Source organism: Mirounga leonina, unplaced genomic scaffold, assembly GCF_011800145.1.
Source record: "Mirounga leonina isolate KUSES-001 unplaced genomic scaffold, KU_Mleo_1.0 Mir_175, whole genome shotgun sequence".
Lineage (NCBI taxonomy): Eukaryota > Metazoa > Chordata > Mammalia > Carnivora > Phocidae > Mirounga > Mirounga leonina.
The window spans coordinates 9,168,646-9,196,245 of record NW_023270453.1 but is presented as its reverse complement, the minus strand read 5'-3'; the positions used below and the strand labels follow the sequence as shown (position 1 = coordinate 9,196,245).

Below are 27,600 nucleotides of genomic sequence, written 5' to 3'. Positions count from 1 at the left end.
TCATAGAATATGGTATACATGTAAAAAGTGCATTTGCACACAAATTCATTGACTTCACAACTCTATAATATAGGTGAATTTTATGTGAAGTCAATGAATTTGTGTGCAAATGCATTTTTTAGAAATGCAAAATCCACGGGCGCCTGGGTGGCTCAGTTGGTTGAGCAACTGCCTTCGGCTCAGGTCATGATCCTGGAGTCCTGGGATCGAGTCCTACATCGGGCTCCCTGCTCAACGGGGAGTCTGCTTCTCCCTCTGACCCTCCCCCCTCTCATGCTCTCTCTCTCTCATTCTCTCTCTCAAATAAGTAAATAAAATCTTTAAAAAAAAAAAAAAAAGAAATGCAAAGTCCTAAACCATATAGGAAATGAGAGAGGTTATGCATTAGTTTTAGGGCTCCAGCGATTGCAACATTTAATCATAAGTATACTATGACATAATTAATTCTCTCAGACACTATAAATGGCTTATTAATCTTAAAATTATAGCACTGTGAGAAATACTTTCTAACTGAAGCAGTTTAAATTTTAAGATTTATTCATTTTAGGGGCACCTGGGTGGCTCAGTCATTAAGCGTCTGCCTTCGGCTCAGGTCATGATCCCAGGGTCCAGGGATCGAGTCCCGCATCGGGCTCCCTGTGCAGCAGGAAGCCAGCTTCTCCTTCTCCCGCTCCCCCTGCTTGTGTTCCCTCTCTCGCTGTCTCTCTCTGTCAAATAAATACATAAAATCCTAAAAAAAAAAAAAAAAGATTTATTTATTTTAGTGAGGGAGGGGGAGAGGGGCTAAGGGAGAGTGAGAGGAAGAGTCTCAAGCAGACTCCACCCTGAGCAGGGAGCCCAATGCGGGGCTCGATCTCACAATCCTGAGATCAGGATCTGAGCTGAAACCAAGAGTAGGACGTGTAATCAACTGCACCACCCAGGCGCCCCTGAAACAGTTTAAATTTTTAATTACAGACAGATCTTTTTGTAAAATATGAAACTAAGTTATTTATTCAGATGAGGTTAACCTGGAAGACACATCGGCATTGGTCCAATGACTTATTTCATAGTCAGCTCATTTCAAAAGGTGCTGGCTCTGACTCCTAGGTGTTTACACACCATATCCTACTGTTGTCCCTTAGAAAATTTCAAAGGTTGACTTCTGGGAGACTAGTACCAAGTATTCTAATGGACAAAATATTTGTCCTATCTTTCAGACAAATCCTAAAACATAGTAACAATGCATAGATAGATAGATGAAAACATTTTTTTTTTTTTAAGATTTTATTTATTTATTTGACAGAGACACAGTGAGAGAGGGAACACAAGCAGGGTGAGTGGGAGAGGGAGAAGCAGGCTTCCCACAAGCAGGGAGCCCGATGCGGGGCTCGATCCCAGGACCCTGGAATCATGACCTGAGCTGAAGGCAGACGCTTAACGACTAAGCCACCCAGGCGCCCCAAAAACATTCTTTTTATACCTTAATTACCACAGCTGGTTTTTAAAGGGAAAATGTTACTCTTTGAAGGAGACCTTTACTAGCCATGAATAATCACTGTGTGTTTATATTTTGTAGGCACCTTTACCCCTCCTGTGTTCTGTACGCCATTCTCAGAAGTCGAGTTTAGCCAGTAATTCACCCATACTTAGACAACATGATTAGCTTTCATGATGAAAGTGTCAGCTTAGGAATTTGCTAATTGTACCTCCTCATCATTCATATGATATATATAATTCCTGCTTTCAGAATAATTATAGCCTTCTGCCTGCAGCTATAGCTCTTCGAATGGCACTAGGAAGTCAGTGTTTAGTCTCCCACCGTGAGCACCTGTAAAGGGTCCCTTTCTCAATAGCATCAAATCTCTACCCTGTGAGTCAGCCTTCTCTCAGTATTTAACAACTGGCAAGTTAACAGTAGTTGCCAAGACTCATGTTCTCTGGGTGGGTATCAGGATGATGATTTCCCCCTCACTATGGCAGAACCAAAACCAAGAAATAAAATCCCTAATACCTGGACAGCCTGGCTTGGTTTACATGCTGTATAGGATAATGAAAACACATCCCAAGACCTAACATATCTCTTTCTCAAACAAGTGAGTCTTCAACTATTTTCATTAATCATGACAAATAGGGGCATAGACAGTGTGAAATTTATTCTGAAAACTTCTAGGAGATTTGTGGGGAAAGGGGATCATAGGTTTGTCTCTTTTTTTTTTCTCATTGTTTTCCAGGACTTGTATTTCATGTAATTTGGGTTTTCTAAACAAATTTAAACTGACAACAACAGGGGTAAGTGTGTAGGAAGTGTGGCTCAAGAGAATCGAGAAGTAGCAGGGAAAGTCGGTCCAAGATGAAAATTTGCCCTAGAGAAGTAAGATAAGTGATTATTCAAATGTAGATCAGAACCCTGGGTCAGGGCGCCTGGGTGGCTCAGTCGGTTAAGCGTCTGCCTTCGGCTCAGGTCATGATCCCAGGGTCCTGGGATCGAGTCCCACATCGGGCTCCCTGCTCTGCGGGGAGCCTGCTTCTCCCTCTCCCACTCCCCATGCTTGTGTTCCCTCTCTTGCTTTATCTCTCTCTGTTAAATAAATAAATAAAATCTTTAAAAAAAAAAAAAAAGAACCCTGGGTCATACATGAGTGGCGTGAAAAAGGCCCATCCATCAACCCCGCACCAGCTGGCTCTTAACCCATTTATCTGGTTTAGCCCGAAATGGTGCCTGTGCACCAGTTAGGTTTGGCAGTTTGCAATGGTTGTGACCGTTGTGATATTTCCCTCCATGCACCAGGCTTAAATTGCTACCGAGTTGTCCCCCCTATTGTGAACGCATTCTGTTGACCTCCCACTGCACACACACAAGCTTCTGGACCCAGCTTACCTGCTCCACCTCCGAAATTGGCTATACTGAAATTTAGTTAGGTAACTACTCGGTGTTTACGTTATTAGGCACACACATGGAGTACTCAGTTGAGCTCTGCTCTGTGCCTTGAACACTCTTCCTTTTTTTATACTTTTTTTTTTTACTTCTGTGCATAATTACATCTTTAAAATTTGCTTAGTTTCCCCATACTCTTCCCCAATGAGGAAATCTCTCAGATACATTCAGACATGTTAGTAGTCTACTGGTATTCTCTCTGGAGTCTGCTCTACTTGCTTTCTAGGTCCTGCCTCATGGCAATCATCTTGGCATCTCACTTTGCCTTCACCCTGAGGAACTCCTTCAACTTTCCTGTTTTCCATCACCTATTTCCTGAATCCAATGCCTTTCCTACTCTTTTTAAATGTTGTTGTTTTGTTTTGTTTTGTTTTTTTCAAACAGAGCTCACCACATTGCCACTAACTTACTGAGAAACAATATATGGGCAGTATATTTTCTGAGACCTGCATATCTGAAAATCTCTCCTTCTGCCTTTATACTTCTTGGATAGTTTGGCTAGGTATAGAATTCTGTAATCGGATATAATTTTTCCTCCATGTTTCAAAAACATTGCTTCATTATGTCCTAGCTTCTTGTGTTAATGCTGAAAGACCCACCGCCATTCTGGTTCTTCATCTTTGGGCATGAGACTTCTCACGTGCTTTGGTGTGAGCCTGTTTTTCATCTCTTTGTTCTGGACACTCTTGGGCTTTTTCATTCTGCAAACTGATGTCCTTCAGTTCTTGAAAGATGATCTTGAATTAATTTAGTGATAGTCTCTTACCCTCAGTTTTCTTTGTTCACTCTTTCTAGCATTACTATTATTTTGAATTGGATCTCCTCTAGTTTTCTTAACTCCTTGTTCCCTTTTTCTGTCTCTCCCTTTTTCTCCTTTCTGATAAATTTGATCAACTTTCATCTTCCCTTTTTTGTGGGGGAGAACCTTTGAATGTTCCTTTTTTATTGTGTTCCATTTTTTTGTGGTTGTAATGTTTCCTCATATCTCTAAGGATATTAATGATATTTTTGACCTTTTTTTTTTTCCCTGATGGCATATTCTATTTTCAGTAAGTTACTTTTTTCTGCTTCATATTAAGATTTTCCTTAAATGTCTAGCAATCTTGGCTGTTTGATCAGATTTAGCAGGATTACAGGGTGTTAGAAGCTGATTGATGCTCTGGGTGCACCTGTAGGGAGATCTGGCTGGGAGGTTTCCTTGGGGAAGCCCCATGTCAGAAACTTTAAACCTTTTCCCTTATTCTGGTTACATACTCCAGAGGAGACTCTTCCAGCCTCCTGCCTGGAGGGTGTTTTTCAAACGCCGAAGTTCTTAAGATGAGGAGAGAAAGGTGGCTGAGGGTCTTAATGTTCTTTGTGTAAGTTCTCCTTGCAGAAGAACCCACGTCTCATCTCTGACTAACGTCTGAACCCAGAAACCCTTTATTTTGTGATATTCTAGACCCTCTTTTTTTTTTTTTTTTAAAGTAGGCTCCACACCCGACGTGGAGCCCAACGTGGGGCCCAAACTCACGACCCTGAGATCAAGAGTCAGACGCCCAGGCACCACTTCTAGTCCCTCTTAAACAGGCCTCACCTTTGTCCCCGCATCCAGTGGTACCTGATGTCACTGACTCCTGAGCCTTCTGCTTTACACAGTGTCAATCAGGCTACAGCTTGGCTTTCCCTACTGTTGGCTTCAGACCCAGCCTTATTGGGCTGCCAAGTCAGTTCCCACTTATAGCTGTGCTCCCCAAATCTTCTTGCTGTTATTTCCTCTCCCTTTCTCTTTGTTCTTGTATGTATATGGCTTTTTAAAAGTCATTTTGGTGGAGTACAGGGTGGGAGAAAATTTACCTGCATATATTCAGTTCGACATCTTTAACCAGAAATCTCTTCTTGTTTCATTTGCCTTAGGCTGGCTTTTGTGTGGTTATGATTCAGTGAGAATATCGGTAAATTTGTTTTTAAGGGACTTGTGAACTTAGATGGGTCCAAAAAGACTTCCTTTCTCTGCCGAATCCTTATAAAGGGACACACACTCATGGAACACACATGCATGTATGTACATACACACACACACACACAGATTTTAAAAAATATTTCTGTGTATTACTGTTACGTGAAAAGAGGCAGTGTTTTTCAGTGTTTGGGATGATTTATGCCCACCTTTTACCTCTGCATGACTTCATATCTTAAATCACATCTAGCCAATTTTAGGATGAGAGCTAAACCCAAAAAGGTTAATGTATAATATAGCAAATACAGAGAGATTTTGAAACCCCCGATCCTTTATCCAAATTTTGGACAGTGTTCTTTTTAGTGCTTCTGCAATTGTTATTCCTCTTGAACCCAAAGAGAAAGTAACTTTTCCATATTCTGTATTTTTCAGAGTTTCCTATTTTGAAAAGAAAGCCAGTGATCGTTCTGAGGTTGAGACCCAGACAGAGGGGAGCACAGAAAAAGAGAAAGAAGAGGAAAAAGGCCCAGAAACTGTGGGTACTCAGGTTCTAAGGCTGCTGTCACACCCCCAGTGGACCTAAGAGTCATATCTGAAGTCAAGTCTTGTGCTGTGTTATTAGCTTTAGAAATAGAAATAATTTTGATGTTGCATATATTCTGTTTCTCTCATATTTCCTTGTCCTGATTTGAATTTCACCCATAGTAAATTGTAGCGAGATGTGTTCCTATCCCAGTGATTCTAAGGAATCACACTTCTATCTCTTCTTTTTTTTTTTTTAAGATTTATTTATTTATTTTAGAGAGCAAGAGGGTACATGAGTGGGGGGAGGGACAGAGGGAGAGGGAGAAAGAGAATCCCAAGCCAACTGCCTGTGGAGGGCGGAGCCCAGGGCTCCATCTCACAACCCTGAGATCAGGACCCCGGCTGAAATCAAGAGTCAGATGCCCAACCCACTGAGCCACCCAGGCGCCCCTACCTCTATCTTTTCTTGACTGATTTTCTCTCCTAACTTTGTGAGTGAACAGGCCATCTAGTGGAGAAAGGAATTTTGCCCACTTTATAATGAGATGTTTTAAGACTATGACCCAAAAACTTGAGACAGAATTGAAAGATCTCCATTCTCCCCTACTACTGGTTTGAATGAGATAGTTTGAACGCAGAGTTTCATGTTTCCATAGCCAGTGTTCTGTGGCACCTCAGAGCTGTGCCTTGGAGCCCATCACTCCGTCTTAAGCTCAGGGAAGGTGGATGAAGGCAGGAAGTTGTAAGAGCTGCAGTTGTCCATGTGAAAGACATTTTTTGTCAGATGCTCACTTTAGCCAATTCACTTATTCAACAAGTACACGTAGAACGCTTACTGTTTGCCATGTGCTGGGCTGAGTCTCCCGCTTGAAAAGACTGGAGAACGTTTAGAACACAGATGAAGAGAAGACCTGGGAGTCATAGTGCATTGTTGACTGAAGCCAATCTGACAACCAGTAATAGAGAAGTACTGAGATTTCCAAGGCACCAAAAAGCTCACTGACAGCCATTCTGGAGCTGCCAGGGAAAACGCAGTTCAGTAAAAAGAGTGGAATTAACTCGGAACATAAATCAGCCAAGGACTATGGGCATAAGCTGCTGTCTGGGTAAATTAGATTGTGCTTTGACACCACTGTGCTCTGTGATCCCCTGAGCCGTGATCAGGATTAACTGAGGTGATGATAAAGGGTGAGCAGAAACTAGCAAAACCTGAAACCTTAACATCTGGGAATGTTTGTGTGAATTTTAGCCCCTATAAGTCTTAAGAGGGGATGTTCTTGGGTTGCCAGAATCAAAAAGGAGACAGTTCTTCTTCCCTTTAAATAAACTCCACACATGTCTACAGGAAAAAAAAATTATGACAAAGTCATTATCACAGTGCATCCAAATTGATCAGTTATGTAAGAAAAACAGTTTTATATATAAATATTGCCATATGGGGCACCTGGGTGGCTCAGTTGGTTAGGCGACTGCCTTCGGCTCAGGTCACGATCCTGGAGTCCCGGGATCGAGTCCCGCATCGGGCTCCCTGCTCGGCAGGGAGTCTGCTTCTCCCTCTGACCCTCCCCCCTCTCATGTGCTCTCTCTCTCAGTCTCTCTCTCTCAAATAAATAAATAAAATCTTTAAAAAAAAATAAAAATAGGGGGCGCCTGGGTGGCTCAGTTGGTTAAGCGACTGCCTTCGGCTCAGGTCATGATCCTGGAGTCCTGGGATGGAGTCCCGCATCGGGCTCCCTGCTCAGCGGGGAGTCTGCTTCTCCCTCTCCCGCTCCTCCCTCTTGTGCTCTCTCTCTCTCTCACTCTCTCTCTCAAATAAATAAATAAAATCTTTAAAAATATATATATATTGCCATATGAATTAGTGATTATACATATAAATTACATATCATGGAATATAAAATGTTATATATAATTAGTAAATATAGACATACAAGGAAACAGTTGTATCTAAAACATTTCTTTTCAAAGAAGATATTTACGGCATTAATTGTCAAAAGTTTAATCGACTCACCAGTCTTAGTGGGACACTGATGGTTCACACTGTTTTCTCACAAAGAAGTTCATTTAATCTCTGGTCCAAATCACATGTGCGTGTTTGGAATTTCCTGAATGACAGGTTGGAAGTGAAGTGGAGACATTGAACCTTCAGGTGACAACTCTGTTTAAGGAGCTTCAAGAGGCTCATACAAAACTCAGTGAGGCTGAGTTGATGAAGAAGAGACTTCAAGAGAAGTAAGAATGAGAGATGAATTCTATTTTCCTTTAGAAAATGGACATTTTTAAGAAATATATTACTATGTAAAAACAGTTTTGTTATGTTACTAGAAGAAAAATAGAAACCTAATTAAAGTATGAATTCAGCAAACACTAATGTCGAAATTAATGTACCTGTTCATTTATAAATATAATATACTTGTAATATGGGGGCATGGGGCCCAGGAACATCTGATTCTGCTGTTCAGGGATGTTTGTTACATGTGTTACATATAGCCTATCTGAGGACCTGTAAAAAAGCAGTAAGCCAGATTTCCTGGGACTTAACCTGAGCTGACAGTATGGATGTAAGCAAACATAAATGAAAGCTGCAAGGAGAAAGAACTTGAGTGAGCTTTATTGAGAAAAAAAATTCATTTTCAATCAATTATGAAGGCTAATATTTAAATTGACAACTTCGCATTTGCTTGTTTTTCTTGGTGTAGCAAGTTACCCGAAATTTAAAAATGTTATTCTTTTGGATTAGTTGGCAAACATGTATCCAGCACAATACATGAGTGTATGTTGCCTTAGAGTTCACACTTACCAAGGCTACACGATGACATGGAAATCTGGCACAGCACAGCAGCTAAAGCCAAGGACTTTGGACAAACAGACTTAGTTGAACTATGGACCTAAATTTATTCGTGGTATTGCCTTGGGCAAGTTATTTATTTAACCTCTCTGAGCCCTACTTTTATCATTTGTACAATGTGTGTCATTATCCCTACTTCATAATGTTGTATTGAGATGTTTACCATGCTTGGTGTTAATGCCTTGTGTATAGCAACCATTGGTTCATATTTGCTATTATTATATTGAAATTCTCTTTTTGATATTTAAGAAAACTTAGGACACTTACTTTTCCCTTATTAAGTCTTTGTTAGAAGTCATATTCTTTATGCTTAACAGAACCCAAACTTTTTAAAGTATTGAAGATATCCATGGATCGCTATATGAAAAGCACCTTTAGCCAATTACTATTTTGGTCTGTGTCTGAAGAACAAAAATATACTTGCATGACTGCTTAAGACAGTTATTCCATAGCTTGTGTGGTCTTAGATCTGTAGTTTTTTTTTATATTAGGCATAAGGGTTCAGAAATATGTAAATTTCTTTTACAAAAAAAAAGATCTGTATTTTTTTAGTGTTTAGTCATGAGGGTTTAGAAATATTACTTGCTTCTAGTAAAGAAGCAAGAACGATAAAATATTTTATTTTACATTATTAAATCCTTGAAAAATGCAATCCAAAATTTCTTTGTATTTGCTACATAATCTTGGGATTGGTTTAAAAGCCACTGAGAAATGAAGGAACGTTGTTTATCCTCATGAAATTTTGATCTTTCCTAGATGTCAGGCCCTTGAAAGGAAAAATTCTGCAACCCCATCAGAGCTGAATGAAAAGCAAGAGCTTGTTTATAACAACAAAAAGTTGGAGCTACAAGTGGAAAGCATGCGATCAGAAATCAAAATGGAGCAAGCTAAAACCGAAGAGGAAAAGTGAGTATGCCACAACTGAATGACCACTTGCTAGAAGAAGGTAGAAGAGCACTTTTATAAGATTGGAATTAGGATTTAAGAATAAATTTAAAATTTTTCTCTTTTATGTATTTGAAGGAGTACCAGGAGACTTCTCCGAGGAGATAAAATTTGTTCTATTATAACAAAATGATTAAAGTTACTTGTAATCTATCTTGATTTTTTTTTTTTTTTTTTTTTTTGGAAAGATTGTTTTCTTTGAGAGTAAGAAAACGCTAGCAGGTGGTGAGCTGGTAAAGGTAGGAGAGAAGATTTTGCTAGTCAAGTGTTCAGAAGAAGGTGGGAAGGCAAGACTAAGTTTTTATATTTTCCCCCAAGATTCCATTTCTTAATTTCTTTTTAAATAGGTCCAAGTTAGCCACTCTCCAGTTGACACATAACAAGCTTCTTCAAGAATACAATAATTCATTGAAATCACTCGAGGAACTGAAAAGGAAAGAGGTACTCATAGAAAAAAAATGACTTTCGTAGCCTTGTAGTGAACAGAAACTATAAACATTTTTTATATGTAAAGTAGTTGTGTTAATCCATAACTAAGTATGGTTTCAGAGGTTGTTCTTGAGTTTATAAATGATTTCTTGTGTCTAAGTGGGTAAAACTTCTGATGTTCTACCTGTGTATAATGTGCCTTGTGTGCAGAGATGGTGCTAATGTTCTATGGGTTGGGGAGTAAGCTTTTAGCATTTCTTTTTTTTTTTTTTTTTTTTTAAGATTTATTATTTGAGAAAGAGGGCAGGGTGGGGCGGGGCAGAGGGAGAGGGAGAGAGAGAATCTCAAGCAGACTCCCTGATGAGCACGGAGCCTGTTAGGGGCTCAATCCTACGACCCTGAGATCATGACCTGAGCCGAAATCAAGAGTCAGACGCTTAACTGACTGAGCCACCGGGGCACCCCAGCTTTTAGCATTTCTAACAGCGAGTGGGTTTATAGGAGAGCTCCCAGCATGGGCTCCCACGTGAGCAGGGCACAGCGAGACTGTGGGTGGCCACTGGTGGGGTTGTCTCCAGGGAGCTGTTACAGGGCTAGCTGGCTCCTGTCAGTGACCTTGAGACCCTGGACTCCCGGACTGCAGCTTACATTAATATAACACCAGCATGGTGTGGCAGTTTAAAAATGGGTAGATGTGTGGGCGCCTGGGTGGCTCAGTTGGTTAAGCAACTGCCTTCGGCTCAGGTCACGATCCTGGAGTCCTGGGATTGAGTCCCGCATCGGGCTCCCTGCTCAGCAGGGAGTCTGCTTGTCCCTCTGACCCTCCTCCCTCTCATGCTCTCTGTCTCTCATTCTCTCTCTCGCAAAAAAAAAAAAAAAAAAATGAAGATGGGTAGATGTGTGAGGTGATAGGCGTGTTCATTAACCTGGTGGGGGGGAGCCCTCTCCCGCTGTGTACGCATATCAAATTGTCACATTGTTCACTTTAAATAGCTCACAATTTAATTTGTCAGTTTCACTTGGCTAAAGCCAAGTGAAGTAAGTAAAGATCATGGAAGCTTTGAATTAGAAGGGGTCTTTGAGTTTATATGCTTATAAATGTACTCTTTGGGTTTATTTTGTTTTTTTTTTAAGTTTTATTTATTTTGAGAGAGAGAGAAGGTGCACACAAGCAGGGGGAGGGTCAGAGGAAGAGAATCTTTCAAGCAGACTCCCCGCTGAGCGTGGAGCCTAAGGACACGGCTTGCTCCCACAACCATGAGATCATTAACTGAGCCGAAACCAAGAGTCAGTCGCTTAACCGACTGAGCCACCCAGATACCCCTGTTTTTCTTTCTTTCTTTTTTTTTTTAATAGAATATTGTTCTTCTCTAGGACTTGTAAATTTTTTTCATTATTTATTTACTTATTTATTTTTAATTGAAGTAGAGTTGACATACAGTGTCATATTAGTTTTCAGTGTCCAACATAGTGATCCGATATTTATATACATTATGAAACGCTCATAACTGTAGTTACTATCTGTCACCATACAAAGTCATTACAATAGTATTGACTGTACAGTTGACCCTTGAACAAAAAGGGTTTGCACGGGTCCACTTAATATTGCAGATTTTTTAAAATACAGAACTATATGTGTTTTTTCTTCCTTATGATTTTCTTAATAACATATTTTTTCTAGCTTACTTAATTGTAAGAGTACAGTATATAATACATATAACATACAAAATATGTGTTAATCCACTAAATTATTGGTAAGGCTTCCAGTCAACCATAGGCTGTTACTAGTTAAGTTTCTGGGGAGTCAAAAGTTACATGTGGATTTGCGACTCTGCAGGGGTTCAGTGCCTCTGACCCCTGCATTGTTCGAGGGTCAGCTGTATTCCCTGTGCTGTACTGTACATCCCTTGACTTGTTTATACCTCTTGATCCACTTCATCCCCCTATGTCCCTCTCCTCTGGCAACCACCGGTTCATTCTCTGTATTTATAAGCTTGTTTCTGTTTGTTCATTTGTTTTATTTTTTAGATTCCACATAAGTGAAATCATACGGTATTTGTCTGTTTCTCTGACTTATTTCACTTAGCATAATACCTTCTAGGTCCATGCATATTGTCACAAATGGCAAGATTTCAGTCTTTTATGGCTGAGTAATATTCTTGTCTGTGTGTGTGTGTGTGTTTGTACAAATATAGATCACATCTTCTTTATCCATTCAGCTATTTGATGGACATTTAGGTTGCTTCCTAAATAGGTAGCTATTGTAAATACTGCTGTAATAAACGTAGGAGTGGAGATATCTTTTTGAATTAGTATTTTCATTTTCTCTGGATAAATACTAGGGAAGTGGGATTTGCCGGATCATAGGGTAGTTCTATTTTTAAGTTTTTGAGGAACCTCCATACTGTTTTCCAGAGTGGCTGCCCCAGTTTGCATTCCCACCAACAGTGCACAAGGGTTCCTTTTTCTCGTGCACCAGGGTTCCTTTTTCTTGTGCACGTCCTCGCCAACACTTGTTGTTGTCTTTTTGATACTAGTCATCTGACAGGTGTGAGGTGATCAGTTTTTAATTTAAACATGTTTTTTCTTTTCCACTGACTTCACCATATAAGAGTAATATCAGTGGGAAAAATAACAGTATCAGCAAGTTACAACCTCACTGAGATCAGGGTTTGTCATTATTTCCCTTATTTTAGTGGTTTTTTTTTAATTGTTTTAAATTAAGAAATTATAATTTACAAACTATAAGTTAAATGAATAAAACTTTCTGAGTTTAAGTTATCATTGCTAATTAACAGAACAGTTTAGAGCCAGGCATTTAAAAAAATAAAACTTTGTTTAATGTTTTACTAAAATAGGTTGAATTAGGGGCGCCGGGGGGGCATCGTCGGTTAGGCCTGCTTGAGACTCTCCCTCTCCCTCTGCCCCTCCCCACCCCTGCTCATGCATGCTGTCTCACTTAAATAAATCTTAAAAAAAAATAATAAATTAGGTTGAGTTATTTCACAGCCATTTCTAGAATGATCTTGTGTCTTTCAGTCAGAAAAAGTGGATAAGGTGGTACTACAAGAACTAAGTGAAAAGCTGGAACTGGCAGAGAAGGCCCTGGCTTCCAAGCAGCTTCAGATGGATGAGATGAAGCAGACCATCGCCAAGCAGGAGGAGGACCTGGAAACCATGACTATTCTTCGGGCTCAGGTAAGCTACGTTCTGAAACATGAACTGGGTGAGGCCAACCCTGATTATGTTCTCCTATGGGAAAGTGATGGTGTTCAAAATATATCTTTGGGGATTTTTTATAATTTCCACCAATATATTTTAAAACATTTTTTATTGAAGCATATCACATGTGGAAAGTGCACCAAACTTTTAAGGGTAGGGCTCAATGAATGTATCCCTTCTATGGTTGATAGGTAGTTGGATTATTTTCAGTTTGGGGCATTATGATTGAGGTTGTTCTGACATTCTTGTGGATGTCTCTCTTTGTTGGCCTGTGCGTTCCTTTCTGTTGGGTGCATACCCAGTTAGCAGTGGAATTGCTGGTTCCTAGAGTACGCGTGTTACTCAGTGTTAGTGGATGTTCCCAACACTTTTCCAAAGTGGTTGTACCAGTTTTCACTCCCATCAACAGAGTCCCTGTTGCTCGACATCCTTACCCATCCTTGTATTATCAGTATTTTTACTTTCATTTGTAAGCATTCTGGTGGGCATATAATGGTGTCTCATTTAATGTGCTTTCCCTGATGACTAATGAGACTGAGTACTTTCTCAAGTGTTAACTAGTCTTCTTGGTGCTCCCTTTTGTGAAGTGCCTGAAGACGTCTTTGCCCATTTTTCTTCTGGTTTGCTGTCTTGATTTTATGAGTTTTTTATACACTCCAGACACAAGCCCTTGACAGTTATATTTGTTGCAGATTTCTTGGCTCTGTGATTTGTCTTTTCACGCCCATAAAAGTGTCTTTTGATGAACGGAAGTTCTTTATTTTAATGTAGTCTACATTGTCAGTCTTTACACTTACAATTAGTACTTTTTGTGTCCTGTTAAAAAACTTTCACTACCTCAAGGCCATGAAGATACTCTCCCATGTTGTCTTCTAAAAATTTTACTCTTTTGCCTTTTACATTAATATCTAGAAACCGTCTGGAATTAGTTTTTCTTTATAGAGTGAGGTAAGAGTGAAGACTTATTTTTTTATCATGTTGCCTTGGCACCGTTTATGTTAAGTGTCATCTTAAGTAATGTGCTGCCTTCTTTGTTGTATCTTGTGTTCAGGTGTCCATGGGTCTATTTCTGGACTCTCTACTGTTCCATTGAGCTATTTTTGTATCCTTGCTCTGGTACCGTACTGTCTTGACTTACTATGAAGCACAAAAATTTTGATACCTGGTAGAGTAAGTTTTCCTACCTCATTGATACTTGTCCAGAGGACCTTAGATTTTCTTTCCCTTTTTCATTGTCATTTTAATTTTAGCATCCACTTGGTATTTTACACACACACACACACACACATGCACACACACACACAGAAAAACCTCCTGGAGCTTTGACTTGAATTATATTAAATAGATAAAAATCAATTTGGAGGTAACCAACATCTTGACAACAGTGACTCTTCCGATGCATGAACATGGCATATCTTCTTTAATTCTTCTAAGTAATATTTTTAATCTTCTTAGTAAGATTTTGCTCATCTTTTAATAGGTTATTCATAGATACTCTCTATTTTTATGATACTGTTACAAATAGCACCTTTTTTAAATTTTCATTTTTTAACAGCTGCTATTATATAGAAATACAATTGATTTTTATATATTGATTTTGTATGCAGTAGACTTGCTCAATTCACATTTTAATTTTAATAATATCTCTGAATATTCTTTTGACCTCTTTACATTCATAATCATATCATTTAAATAATGACAGTTTGGGGTTTTTTCCTTTCTGGTTCTTCCTATGTTTTATTTCTTTTTCTTGCCTTATTACACTGACTGGGTCCCTCAAACAGTGTTGTATAACAGTGCAGATGGCAGATAGCCTTGCCTTGCTCCCAGTCTCAGAGGCAGTGATTTTAACATTTTACTGCTAGGTGTATGGTGTTTGCTGTAGGCTTTGTAGATATCACTTATCAAATCAAGGAAATTCCCTTTTCTTCCTTGTGTGCCAAAATTTCGAGTGGATGTTGAATTTTATTTAGGGAAAGTTTTTTTCTTCCAGTAATGATATAATTGGATAAATATATTCCTTTTCCCTTTAATTTGTTAAAGTGGTGAATCACATTGATTTTTAAATATTAAACAAACTTTACATTTCTTGAATTACCCTTCGTACATATTGCTGGATTTGGCTTGTTCATATTTTACTTAGGACTTTTGTATCTATATTCTTGAATAAGATTGGCCTAGAATTTTCCTTTTGCTAATGTCGTTGTGAGGTTTTGAGATCAAGGTTTTACTGGCCTCATGAAAACAAGTTGAGGCACATTCCTTCTTTTACTCTGGAAGAATTTGTGTACCGTGGCTTATTGTTACTGGTTGGCCCCACTCTTGCTCCTGGTGGGTGGAGGACTTGCAGAAAGTTTATCAGTGGGAATGCATCCTGCCTGAGATGTAAAACCACAGAAAAAGGGGGGGAAACCTTTGTCTCTTGTTATTTTGTTTGTTTGCTTAATTAAAAGTGGGATTGCAGTATACCTTTTATACTACAACTTTTCAGTCATGATGTATCTTGGACTTCTCTCCGTATTAGTACTCCTAGCCATTTGTTATTTTTTGAACAGTGGTATGGTATTCCAAAGTGTGCATTACCATGATAGATTTAACCAGCCCTCTATTAATGGATGTATAGGTTATACCAATATTTTTGCTATTATCAGCAATGCTGAACTGAACATTCTTGTATGTATGTCTCTGTGCACTTGTGGAATCTATAGTGAGATGTAGACATGGAATGGTTGGGTTATTGGGTGTGCCTGTCTTTAAGTTAAATAAATATTAACAGTTGTCTTCCAAGAATGCATAACCAAAATTATCCTCTCACCGAAGGAGAAGAGAACGTCTATTTCCCCACCTCCTTGTAGCATTCTTTTAAATGTTTGCCAGTCTGATAAAGATAAATTATTTTTAACATAACAAAGTCAACAGTTTATTATTTCTCAGTGACCACATACATACTCATTACTCAAATATGAACTCCAGAGGAGTTCTCAGTTCTAAGTTGACTGGACTTAGAGTCTTGAGTTTTCTTTCTATAGGAAGAGAATTTCAACCCAAGCTCTTTATAGCGTTTGTTTGTTCGGGTACCTCATGATACTGTTGTCATGTCCTTTGTCCTTCTGTACGTGGACATTTGTTGAGTTTTGGTACTCTGGTTTATTCATTCAGCCACTTCTTTTTGAGCCTGAAACGTGAGCCACTGATGTCACAGGGCATGTAGGAATGGACAGAACGACCCGGGTCTGACTGGCTCAAAGCTGATCAGTGATAGAAGTAAGACTGTAACTCAAATTGGGATCTGACTCAAAAATTCCCATGATGCATCAGTGGTCACATAAAATGTTCACAAATGGCAGGAAGTCCCTTAAAATGACCTTTTTATCACAGAGTTGTGTGATTTGTTTGTTTTTGGGGGGGGTAACTAAAACTGTGATAGAATATTTTTTTATTTAATTTTACTTTCAAAAGTAAGAAAGATAAATATTTGTATCCTAGAACCATGAAATTTAGGGGGAAAACCCTAATTTTAAATATAGAAAGTTAAAAACTGGTCTTAGAGTAATGTTCATTTCACTATTAAGGCGTTCATCCTTACTTTAGAATTTTGTAACAGTGAAGAAATCACTATCACGGCATAATATTTATATATTTCTAGGTAAGAAATTATCCTCCATTTTAGCAGCTGCAGCAACAAGCATTTGTCATCTTCGGGTTTCTGTGGGTCAGGCATTCAGGAGCAGCTTAGCAGGGTGCTTCTGGCTCAGGGCCCCTCGTGAGGCTGCGCCCAAGGTGGACCGGAAGATCCACTTCCAAGCCGGCTCACTCACAGGGCTGTGGGCGGGAGGCCTGAGTTCCTCACCCTGTGGGGCTCCCCACACAGCATCTTACATACCCTCATGACATGGCAGCGAGCTTCCCCCACAGCAGGTGACCCAGGAGAGAACAAGGCAGAAGCCATACACCATCATTTCTGCAATATCCTAGTGGTTCCACGGGTTGGCTCTATTCGTTGTGGAAGGGGACCACATAAGGGTTGGAATACGAAAAGGTGAGCATCCCTGGAGCTGTCTTGGAGGCTGGCTACCACCGTGAGGACTGGCATAGAATATGGGCTTCAGTCTTGGTTCAAGTGCTGGTTTGACCACTTACCTAAATTACCCCGGACTGACAGCTGTTACACTTATGAATGTAAAATGAGCATAGCAATTCTACATTCGCAGGATTTATTTTTTATTATGTTAGTCACCATACATTACATCATTAGTTTTTGATGTAGTGTTCCATGATTCATTGTTTGCATATAACACCCAGTGCTCATTACAACACGTGCAATAAGGTAGGAATATAGGCATCCGACGTAGGACCTTGTATATGTTTGGAATTCAATGAATAGCACCTATTTATTATTATTATTTAAAATTTAATTTAAGGCCAGCCTTCGTAAATATACCTGACAGTAAATAAACCATTTACTATATTAAGCTAATCCTGAATATGATTTTTTTAAAAAGACCACAGAATTTTACTGAACGAATGTTATGTGCAGTGTTTAAACCACCTATATCAATGTCATTGTCAGGTTCTGATTGTCTAAAGTGTGACACACACACACACACACACACACACAACTTGTCTTCTGTCTGAAGGTGGTTGGAAGTCACGGTCGCCACTGGTTTCCAGCAGCACCGTGCGCCCCTGTTCCTTACGAGGGAATCACAGGGGGGAGCACTCCCCCTGCACCCTGTCACCCGTTGGGCCGTAGAGAATCCACGTACGTCTGTGTAGTAACTTCTGTCTCTTCCCTTCTACCAGATGGAGGTTTACTGTTCGGACTTTCATGCTGAAAGAGCAGCAAGAGAGAAGATACACGAAGAAAAGGAGCAGCTGGCCCTGCAGCTGGCAATCCTGCTGAAAGAGAATAATGCTTTTGAAGATGGAGGCAGGTGAGGCTTAGGAAGGCTCGGGAAGGCTCAGAGCACACACCTGGAGCCCTGGGCACAGGCCGAGCACAGGGGGCCTGTCGGAGGTGCTCCCTAAGTTGAGCTGTAGGAATCACGCTGAGCACACTTCGCTTGATTGTGTCCCTGACACTCAGCGTGACTTACCACGAGGCTTGGCCACATCTTGTGGGAACGTGATGAGTTCTTTGCTCTTGGACATGCTGTAAAAACTTTGACCTTGTGTGTTGCGAAGTCCTGTCTGCTGTTGTCAGGGGTATATAGTCTTAAACCCTTTAAACAATTCTGTAATATGTTTTAAAAGAAAATATGGCTAAAATTACTTCTGTCTTTTAAATTTCCATTTTGAGAAAAAATTGAAACAGAGAGAAATAGAAATAGAAAAATACAGGGAATAAAATAGCACATACCACGATGTACTCCGCACAGAATTGACAGTGACATACATTTATTTGCATCATGGATATTTTATCAAAAGGAAAAAGGGCGAAGTTGGAGCCTCCTCTGTTCCCCACCCCTCATTATGTTTCTCTCTCTCTCTTTGCCCCATACTGCTGGAGTTTGGAGGGGGTTACGTCCCCATCTGTTCTATACTTTTACATAGTATCAATATAATATCTGTCATATTTTGAAACAGCATAATATTAATTTCTCTGTGTGTAAGTTACGAAATGGTCACTAGGTATTGTTCTGCAGCTTATTTTATCTAACACTGTGATTTTGAATTCTGGAGGTGTGTGTATATATATATATATGCAGTTTTATTTCATTCTCTTTAATTCCTCTATAGTGTCTTGTTCTAGAAATACGCCACTTTTTTCTAATCCATTCCCTTATCAGTTGACAGTGTGGTTATTTACTGATAGATTTTTTTAATCCTAATTGTTAGTTTCTTTCACTACTCTGTGTCCTAGTGCCAATAATATTTAAAATTCAAGTTAATCCTTAAGTTCTGGTTTTTATGAACCTTGCATTTTTTTTCAGCTCTTTTTTCCCCATCCTGCTGTTGAATGTCTGCTAAATGTTGTCGTAGAACATCACTATCGTGTTGCTTTTCATCCCAGCAGGCAGTCCTTGATGGAGATGCAGAGCCGTCATGGGGCGAGAACCAGTGACCCCGACCAGCAGGCCTACCTCGTTCAGAGAGGTGAGTCACGTGTGATTGTAGGTGTTCAGGGTTCCAAGGAATAACTATCCTGTGAAGAAAATGCTTGAAGACAAATTTCACTACATTCTGCACAATGAATTCCAGATCAAACTGCGAAAAATATAGCACCCCTCAGTCTTATTTCCAGTGTACCCTGTTCTTCATCCATTACCGACTGAATCCAGACACCAGACTCTCTTCATACTGACAATAAAGCCTGGTGTAGCTGAACTTTTAACCTTTCCCCCTCTAATTCTCTACAGCTGTTAGCCAGCTGAATCACTCCCTGTTTCTTGAACTTCTCCTAGGCCTGTATACCTGCATGTACTTGCTTATGAGTCATCCTTCCCTCACTCACCTCCCTGCCTCCCTTCCGTCTCTTTCCAGTGAACTCCTACCCCATCTGTAAAACCCATTTCAAATACCATCTCCATGATTCCAGCAGAATGTGACCTCTTCCTCCTGAATTTCTGAAGTACTCTCTTACTGTTGTATCTGCTATTTTATTTTATAATTACTGCTATTTTATTTTATAATAATAAGTAATTTTTATAATTATTTATGTGTTCTAAATGTGCATCTAAGTACCATATTAATGAAGCTGTCCATTACCTGGTGTTACGCACATAATAATGTTAGCATTTACTGAGTTTACTGTGGACTGACATGAACGTTGGCCTCAGGCATGTTTAGCGTCACAGGGTAAAGCTGTGTTCTTCCCCAAAAGCTGTGTCTACCCACTTGAACACCACCAGACATTTTCTCTAATCTGATTTTAAGTATCCCAGAAACACCCATTTACCTCTGTTATCAAAAGTGCCTGCAACAGGTACTTTTGGGTCCAAAAGGACAATCTCTTGCACCTGAATTTCTTTTTTTTTTTAAGATTTTATTTATTTATTTGACAGAGAGGGAGAGAGCGCGAGAGTAGGAACACAAGCAGAGGGAGTGGGAGAGGGAGAAGCAGGCTTCCCACTGAGCAGGGAGCCTGATGCAGGGCTTGATCCCAGCCCTGAGATCATGACCTGAGCCGAAGGCAGACGCTTAATGACTGAGCCACCCAGGCGCCCCTGCACCTGAATTTCTTAGAGGATGATTTTCTTTTGTCATAATTAAAGAAGGCAAATGCCTATTTATGTTAAAAAAAAAAAAAAAGTCACATACTCTTCTACTTATATTTATAATCCAAAAATCATCACAAAGTACACATTTATTCATGATTATCCTAATAAGCTTTTTGTCTTGTAAATAGCCGTATTCCAAACAGAGACTGTCTTAAGATTCTTTTATTTTATTTTTACTATTATAATTTTTTTAGCTTCATAACAAAGCTGCCTTAAACAGTATCTCCTCTTGACTGTATTTCATCATTATGGTCACCTGTGGCCATCAATGCACCTGCCCTGGTCCACTACACTCAGCTGAGCACAAGGCATGGTCAGGTCTGTGGTGGCATGTGGCCTGGTTGGAGAGACAGGAGGGCACATAAAAAGATGGGTTCATAAAACAAGATAATATTTAAGTAATAGAAATAATGGTGCTGAAGGTCAGAGGACAGGTTGATCACTGAGGGCCAGGGGAGTTGAGAAAGGCCTTGAAAAGGTGTGACTTTAAACTTGACCTTGAAGCTAGGATTTACATAAGTATGGTATGAGAATAAAGGGTCCAGGGCGGAGAGGAGTGTGATGTGTTAACAATGAAAACTGACTAAGCTTATTTTATAGCAGAGAGCCGGGAGGTAGAGGGAACCTGTTAACTGACCAATAGAACAGCCTAAGTCTTGAAACCTAGACCAGGACAAAAAAAAAAGGGCACAGATGGATGCAAGAAAGTCTCAAATGAAGAATCAGCAGTCCCTAGTAGTGCCCGGTTGTCATCTAGAGCAGAAAAAGCTGACTGACTCCTGATCTAAGACCATGGGACCATTAGAAAGTCCCCCACTTTCAGAACTCATACCCTGTCAGTATTTCTGTTCAAGGGTGCTTCTGGAGTTTGCTGAACACAAACTATCTGCAATAGTCTCACATATTATTCAATTCAAATAATATGCTCAGAAGCCAAAAGCCATGTTAAAGGTTGCCTCCACAGTCAGCCTCCAAAAACATACATTCCGGAGGCTGACAGAAAGTCTTGAGATCAAAATGATTTGCATTGATCCAGAAAGGTCAGACCAAGGCGATGTCCCGGGAGCCAGAAGTCATTTCCAGCATTGATCACAGTTTGCACATGTGGGACCTACTTAGAGTCAAGGCTTATTTCGAGCATTCTTTAATTTAGGCTTGACCCTCGGTGCAGTTCCAAAATTGGACGAAATGACATGACCCATTCTTCCATTCTTTCTCATCCCTTACTTTGCCTGGGCAGCCCTTACCTGTGCCTAAAACTCCTCTCAAGTGCAGTGGGTCTCATCAGGGCGCCCTTCTTTGTCCTCCCACTAACCTGCCTTGTGCATGACACAGTATAGCCCATCCCTCATGCATTCCTGATGTTGCTTTTCTCGCCTGAAGTCCCCACCATCTCTGTTCCCCTCTCGTCCACCTCCCGGGTGCTCGGACACATGGGCCAAGTGAAAGTAGTTATTGGCTCTGCTTCTGAGAAGGTTCACACTGTTCTTAGGATATCTCTCCATTGCTGCTCACTGTTTTCTCCACCTTCTCATCCTCTGTAGCTCATATCTTCATCTGTCTGGTTCCTTCTCTCAAATATTCTTGTTTTTATTAGAGCACGTGTTGTCCTGTACCTAGAACTGAAACCACTCTATTCTCACATACCTACAACCCAGACTAGAGCCCAAATCCCAAAGTAATAGAAAAGCAGGTACCATTTTGGGAGGTGTTCTCTGTGTGTGTAGATTTCTTAAGTTAAAGACCCCCTCCCTCCCAAACAAACCCTGTATTCACTCCCCTTTAGGTATCTGTTGCAAAGTTGAGCAGGTGTTAATATTAATCGTTTGTTACTTAAAATCAAACGAAGCCACTCGCAACATGGAAGAAATGGAATAGCGTTTCATTTAATGCTTATTCCCAGGAGCTGAGGACAGAAACTGGCGGCAGCAGCAACAGCGGAATATTCCAATTCATTCCTGCCCCAAATGTGGAGAAGTTCTGCCCGACATAGACACACTCCAGATCCATGTTATGGACTGCATCATTTAAGTGTTCACATCTCACTTCCCCCCAACTGTTGGTAAATATCAGATTTTTTTCCTCCAAGAGTTGTGCTTTTGTGTTGTTTGTTTTCATGCAAACATTTGCCTCATTATGTTTATTTTAGGAGAAAGAAAATATGTTCTAAGTGGGACGTTTTCTGTGGATTTCCTTAGAATCCTGAACATACCGCTTTTCTGATAATAGATTCTTTTTTTTAATGTTCCATGTATGTGGGCTGAACTGTTCATGCAGTTAATGAGCATGTGACATGGGACAGAGTAAATATAACCGAAGGAAGAGGCCTCACAGATCAACTCTGAGAATCTTTTACAGAGGCAGGAAAAATGAAGTGGTCACAGATTTAATCAAGAAAAATATCTTTGGAGGTTTTTTTTTTTTAATAAATTATATTGTTATTTTTCTTCATCCATTTAAGATACGTCTATATGAGGTTGTGTGTATGTTATAGTTTTATTGCTGCTGCAGTAATTGTACCAAAGTTATGATGGGCCTGTTTTCATACAAGTGCTGTGGGCTTTTACTTAATCATTGGGACAAGTGAAAACATACTGGCGTACATGAGGAACATACATTAGGTTCACTGGTTTCATTGTAGCCCCAGGTATATGGGTTTGTACAGTAGATAGTTTATTAATTTCTAAAAAAGAACAGCCGTCTATTAATTTCCCTGGATGAGGCCATATATTCATAATCACAAAAATAGGTGTATTGCAAAATAAAATTTTTCTTTGGAGTTGTTCACATTGTTCATATATGGTTGGCCACGTTCATGGGATGTTTCCCATATTCAGCTTCATATAAGCTTAATACTTATTCAAATCTGTTTTGCAAATTCTATGAATATAAGCAACCCCCTTACTGAAGACTAGTATGTGTTGTTTGAATTAGAAATTAATCTTGCTAAGGAAGTGAAAAGATAGGGATTTGGTATATTTTGTAAACCCACAGTTCACTGAGATTAGCTAATACTGGGCCAGTCATAAAAGTAAAGTGTCTTTGTGTTTCTATATCCTAAAACATTTAGAAGAAAATTAAAAGATATACTCTGTTTGGGTTTGTCATAATAATCTCTCTTAGGCAGCTTGATTTAATACACACACACGTATGTGTATCCATATATGTTTTTTAAAACCAGGAATCAAGACAGTTAATTCTGTCTTCATGCCAAGAGAACACACTGCACAGATTCACCAGTAACTTAGATTCTCCCACCTCACTCCAGGGAGAATGCTTATTAAAGACATGTCTAAAATAACCATGAAATTTTCATTTTAACTTCTTGTTTATAGTTTCTAGTTTAAATTTTTTTTCCTTACTATTTTGTATTTGAGGAAATAGATTTCTCTAGTGTCTTAAATAGAAAAGCAACCCAAATGGTTTCACATTTAAATGTTAAGGGATGATCCTTTTATGCTATTCAAGTAAAAATATTAAGCTGATCCCAACTCTGAAGTAACAATGTGAGTGGGCTTATTAGAGCTGTGATCAAATTGTTGGCTGGATAATTCAAAGGATTGCAAATGAAGGCAAGTTCATATAGTCAGTTTAAATTAAAGCCATTGTACTGAGGGAAGCAAACATTTTGGTAAACAGCTTGTAAACTCTATGCATGTCTTCTCTAACTAATTTAGTCTCTTCGGAGACCTAGCTCCCATGTTACCAGGTAATGACACTTCACTGGAATGTCAGCCTCTCTTCTGGAACCCACCGCTCTCCTGTGTTCTCAAAGTGTGGCTAAATGGGAGCAATAGAGAGATGAGAACTGGGAAGAAATAGCAATGAACCAATGAAAATTTTACAGCTAAATAAGATTATAATAAGTCTTCAAGTGTCGTATTTTAAAATGGTTTTGATCTAGTTTGGCATGTAAGGAGCTTGAAAGTCATCACTCCCATCCTCCTAACAAGGAAAAGGCTGAACAGACTCAGAATCACCAACTCTTTTTAAATCCCTCAGAAAACTGAAGTCACAGGGCAAACCACTGCCCACAAGTTGGAGAGACAGCCAGACAGGTACAGAGAGTCACAGATTACCAGATCAGGGTCTCAGGAGCAGAAACCACAGTAGGAGCCAATACCGGAGTAGGAGAACTTAAACTGTAATTGAAGATTTGCCAAAGGCTCAGTGTGGACAAACTTGAGACATAAAAACTCTAATAGGAGCCCATTCTTAAGAGGACCCCACACTTGTGTGATTTACCTCCAGGAGCCCTAGAAGAACCTCACAGTGAAGATTTCTAAAAATTCTCCCAGACTTTTAGCAGGGGGAGGGGGAAGTAGCCATTTTGAAATACACCGGTGCACTCTCTTCTTCCTAGGAATGCCATCCCTCAAGGGAAATTGTTTTACCAGACCCTAAACTGCTGGATTATTATCAGAGCCTGACTGACCAGGGGGAAAGCAAATACCCAACTCCAGCCCCCCCAGCTTTACTCCTCTCACCTGAGGAGGAGAAAAAAGTGTGAGAAGGTCACAGTGCAGAGGGAGAAACTCAGTAAAAGACCAAGACCTTATCATAGGACTGTGGAACTCTTCTCCCCCACACCTACTTCACCACCACATCAACAAGGTGCCCATATAATAATGGGCTTACAGGGCGCCTGGGTGGCTCAGTTGGTTAAGCGACTGCCTTCGGCTCAGGTCATGATCCTGGAGTCCCGGGATCGAGTCCCGCATCGGGCTCCCTGCTCAGTGGGGAGTCTGCTTCTCCCTCTGATCCTCCCCCTCTCATGCTCTCTGTCTCATTCTCTCTCTCTCAAATAAATAAATAAAATCTTTGGAAGAAAAAAAAATAATGGGCTTACAACTGGAAGAAATGCTCATCTTTGGGTTTATTAAGGAAGAGGTATATAGGGAATCCCAAAGACAACAAGGGGAGACAAAACAAGGACACCAGAGGAGATTTTAGCCTGTGACACCTACAGCTGCAGCAGACAATAAACATAGTCCAACTCGTAGCCAGGTAAACATAAAACCTCACACTATTTACCTCAGTTCCTTTTACCTGCTACATCATTTCCATTTTTCAACAAGAAATTATACTGCATATTAAAAAAAAAAAACACAGTTTGAAAAGATAGAGCAGGCATCAGGTGTGATAAATATAAGACTGGAAATTTAAAACAACTATGGTTAGTATCCTAAGGGCTCTAATGGGAAAGGTGACAACATGCAGGAAACGGGGGGTAATATAAGCAGACAGATGGAAACTCTATAAGAAAAAAATCAAAAGGAAATACTAGAAATCAGAGACACTGTAACAGAAATGAAGAATGCCTTTCATGGGCTCATGAAAAGACTGAACATGGCCAAGGAAAGAATCTCTGTGCTTGAAGCAATGTCAATAGGAACTCCTAAAACTGAAATGCAGAGAGAAAAAAGAATGAAAACAGAATATCCAAGAACTGGGACAATTTTTTTAAATGTAATATACGTGCAATGAGAATATCAGCATGAAAAGAAAGAGATTGTTAAGTAATTATGGCTGAAAATTTTTAAAAAGTAATGACAGACACCAAACTACAGATCAGGAAGGTCAGAGATCACCAAGCAGATTAAATATCAAAAAATCTTCACCTAGGTATATTGTATTCAAACTGCAGAAAATCAAGGGCAAAGAGAAAATCTTGAAAGAAGCCAGAAAGAAAAAAATCTTACGTGTAGAGGAGCAAGGATAAGAAATATATCAGACCTCTCTTCAGAAATCATGCAAGCAGGAAGAAGGGAGTAAAATATTTAAAAACCTATATGCAGTCTATAAGAAACCCACTTTAAATATAAAGAGATGGAGAAAGAAACAGCAAGCTAACACTAATTAAAAGAAAGCTAGAGGGGCGCCTGGGTGGCTCAGTCATTAAGCGTCTGCCTTCGGCTCAGGTCATGATCCCAGGGTCCTGGGATCGAGCCCCACATCGGGCTCCCTCCTCAGCGGGAAGCCTGCTTCTCCCTCTCTCACTCCCCTTGCTTGTGTTCCTGCTCTCGCTATCTCTCTCTCTGTCAAATAAATAAATAAAATCTTTAAAAAAAAAAAAAGAAAGAAAGAAAGAAAGCTAGAGTAACCAAATTGATTTAAAGAAGACTTCAAAGCAAGAATTGTCAGGGATAAAAAGGGACATTACAGAATGATGAAAGGGTCAATTATCCAAGAAAGATAACAGTCCTAAATGCATATGCACCTAACAAGAGAGCATCAACATGCATATGGCAAAAACGGATAGAATTGCAGGAAAAATAGATGAATCCACTAATACAGGTAGAAAATTCAAAATTTATCAGTAATTAACAGACCCAGTAGTCAAAAAAATTAGTAAGGACATAGTTGAACTGTATAACACTATCAATAAGATCTAATTGATATCTATAGAATACTTCATATTCTAAATATAGCAGAGTACACATTTTTCTCAAGTTCATGGAGAACATTCACCATGATAGAACACATTCTGAGCCATAAAAAAACACCTTACCAAATTTAAAAAAAGATAAGCCATACACAGTATGCTCTTATACCACAATGGAATTGAACTAGAAATCAAAAACAGAAAGATACCTGGAAACCCTCAAAAAAACATTTGGAGATTTAACACACTTGTAAGTAATACATGGGCTAAAGAAGAATTCTCAAGAGAGATTTAAATAAATTTTAAACTAAATGAAATGAAAATATAACACAAAGTTTGTGGGCTGAAGTGGAAGCCATGCTTTAGCAAGAAGTGTATAGCATTGAATGAAAGATGTAAAATCGGTAATTGAAGCTTCCTCTTTAAGAAACTAGAAAAGGAATGGCAAATAAAACACAAAATAAGCAGAAGAAAATAAATAATAAAAATTAGAACACAAATCAGTGAAATTCAAATCAGGAAATTAATAGAGAAAATAAATGAAACTGAAAGCTGGTTCTTTGAAATGATCAACAAAATTGATAAACCTCTAGCTGGGTTAAGGAAATAGAAGACACAAATTACCAATATCAGTATACCAGCAATGAATGGTTAAACTTTAAAAACACAATAACACATTAGTACCAAAAAATTAAATACTTAGGTATGAATCTAATAAAACATAAGATCTGATGAAAGAAATCATAGAACTAAATATAAATAAATGAAGTGATATTTCATGTTCATATATAGGGAGACTCAGTATTGTCAAGATTTTGGTTTTTCCCAACTTGATCTACAGAGTCAATACAATCCCAAGAAGTTATTTTGTGGTTATTGACAAAGTGATTCTAACAGTTTATATGGAGACCCAAAAGACCCAGAATAGCCAACATAATATTGAAGGAGAAGAACAAAGTTGGAGGAGAGACACTACCTGCCTACAAGACTTACTCTCAAGCTACGGGAATCAAGATTGTGGTATTGGTGAAAGAATGGACAAATAGATAAATAAATCAGTGGAGCAGAACAGAGAGCCCACAAATAGACCCAGGTAGTCAACTGGTCTTTGATAAAGGAGAAAAGGCAATTCAATGGAGAAAGGATAGTATTTTTAATAAGTGATGCTGG

General features: G+C 39.3%; 1 protein-coding gene across 6 annotated transcripts in view; it reads left to right on the top strand.

The window, feature by feature from the left end:
- The window catches only part of OPTN (optineurin), a 54,949-nt gene that overhangs the window by 20,977 nt on the left and 6,372 nt on the right, over positions 1–27,600 (top strand). For 3 of the 6 annotated variants that reach the window (XM_035021633.1, XM_035021635.1, XM_035021634.1), the window contains 8 exons: positions 5,289–5,391; positions 7,498–7,613; positions 8,986–9,135; positions 9,522–9,615; positions 12,643–12,801; positions 17,629–17,759; positions 18,839–18,921; positions 21,949–22,400. In XM_035021633.1, coding sequence (XP_034877524.1) covers positions 5,289–5,391; positions 7,498–7,613; positions 8,986–9,135; positions 9,522–9,615; positions 12,643–12,801; positions 17,629–17,759; positions 18,839–18,921; positions 21,949–22,076 — 964 coding nt within the window. In that variant the 3' untranslated portion in view covers positions 22,077–22,400. Of the gene's footprint in view, positions 1–5,288; positions 5,392–7,497; positions 7,614–8,985; positions 9,136–9,521; positions 9,616–12,642; positions 12,802–17,628; positions 17,760–18,838; positions 18,922–21,948; positions 23,489–27,600 lie in introns of those variants that run through there. The other 3 variants (XM_035021636.1, XM_035021637.1, XM_035021638.1) reach the window with 3 other exon arrangements.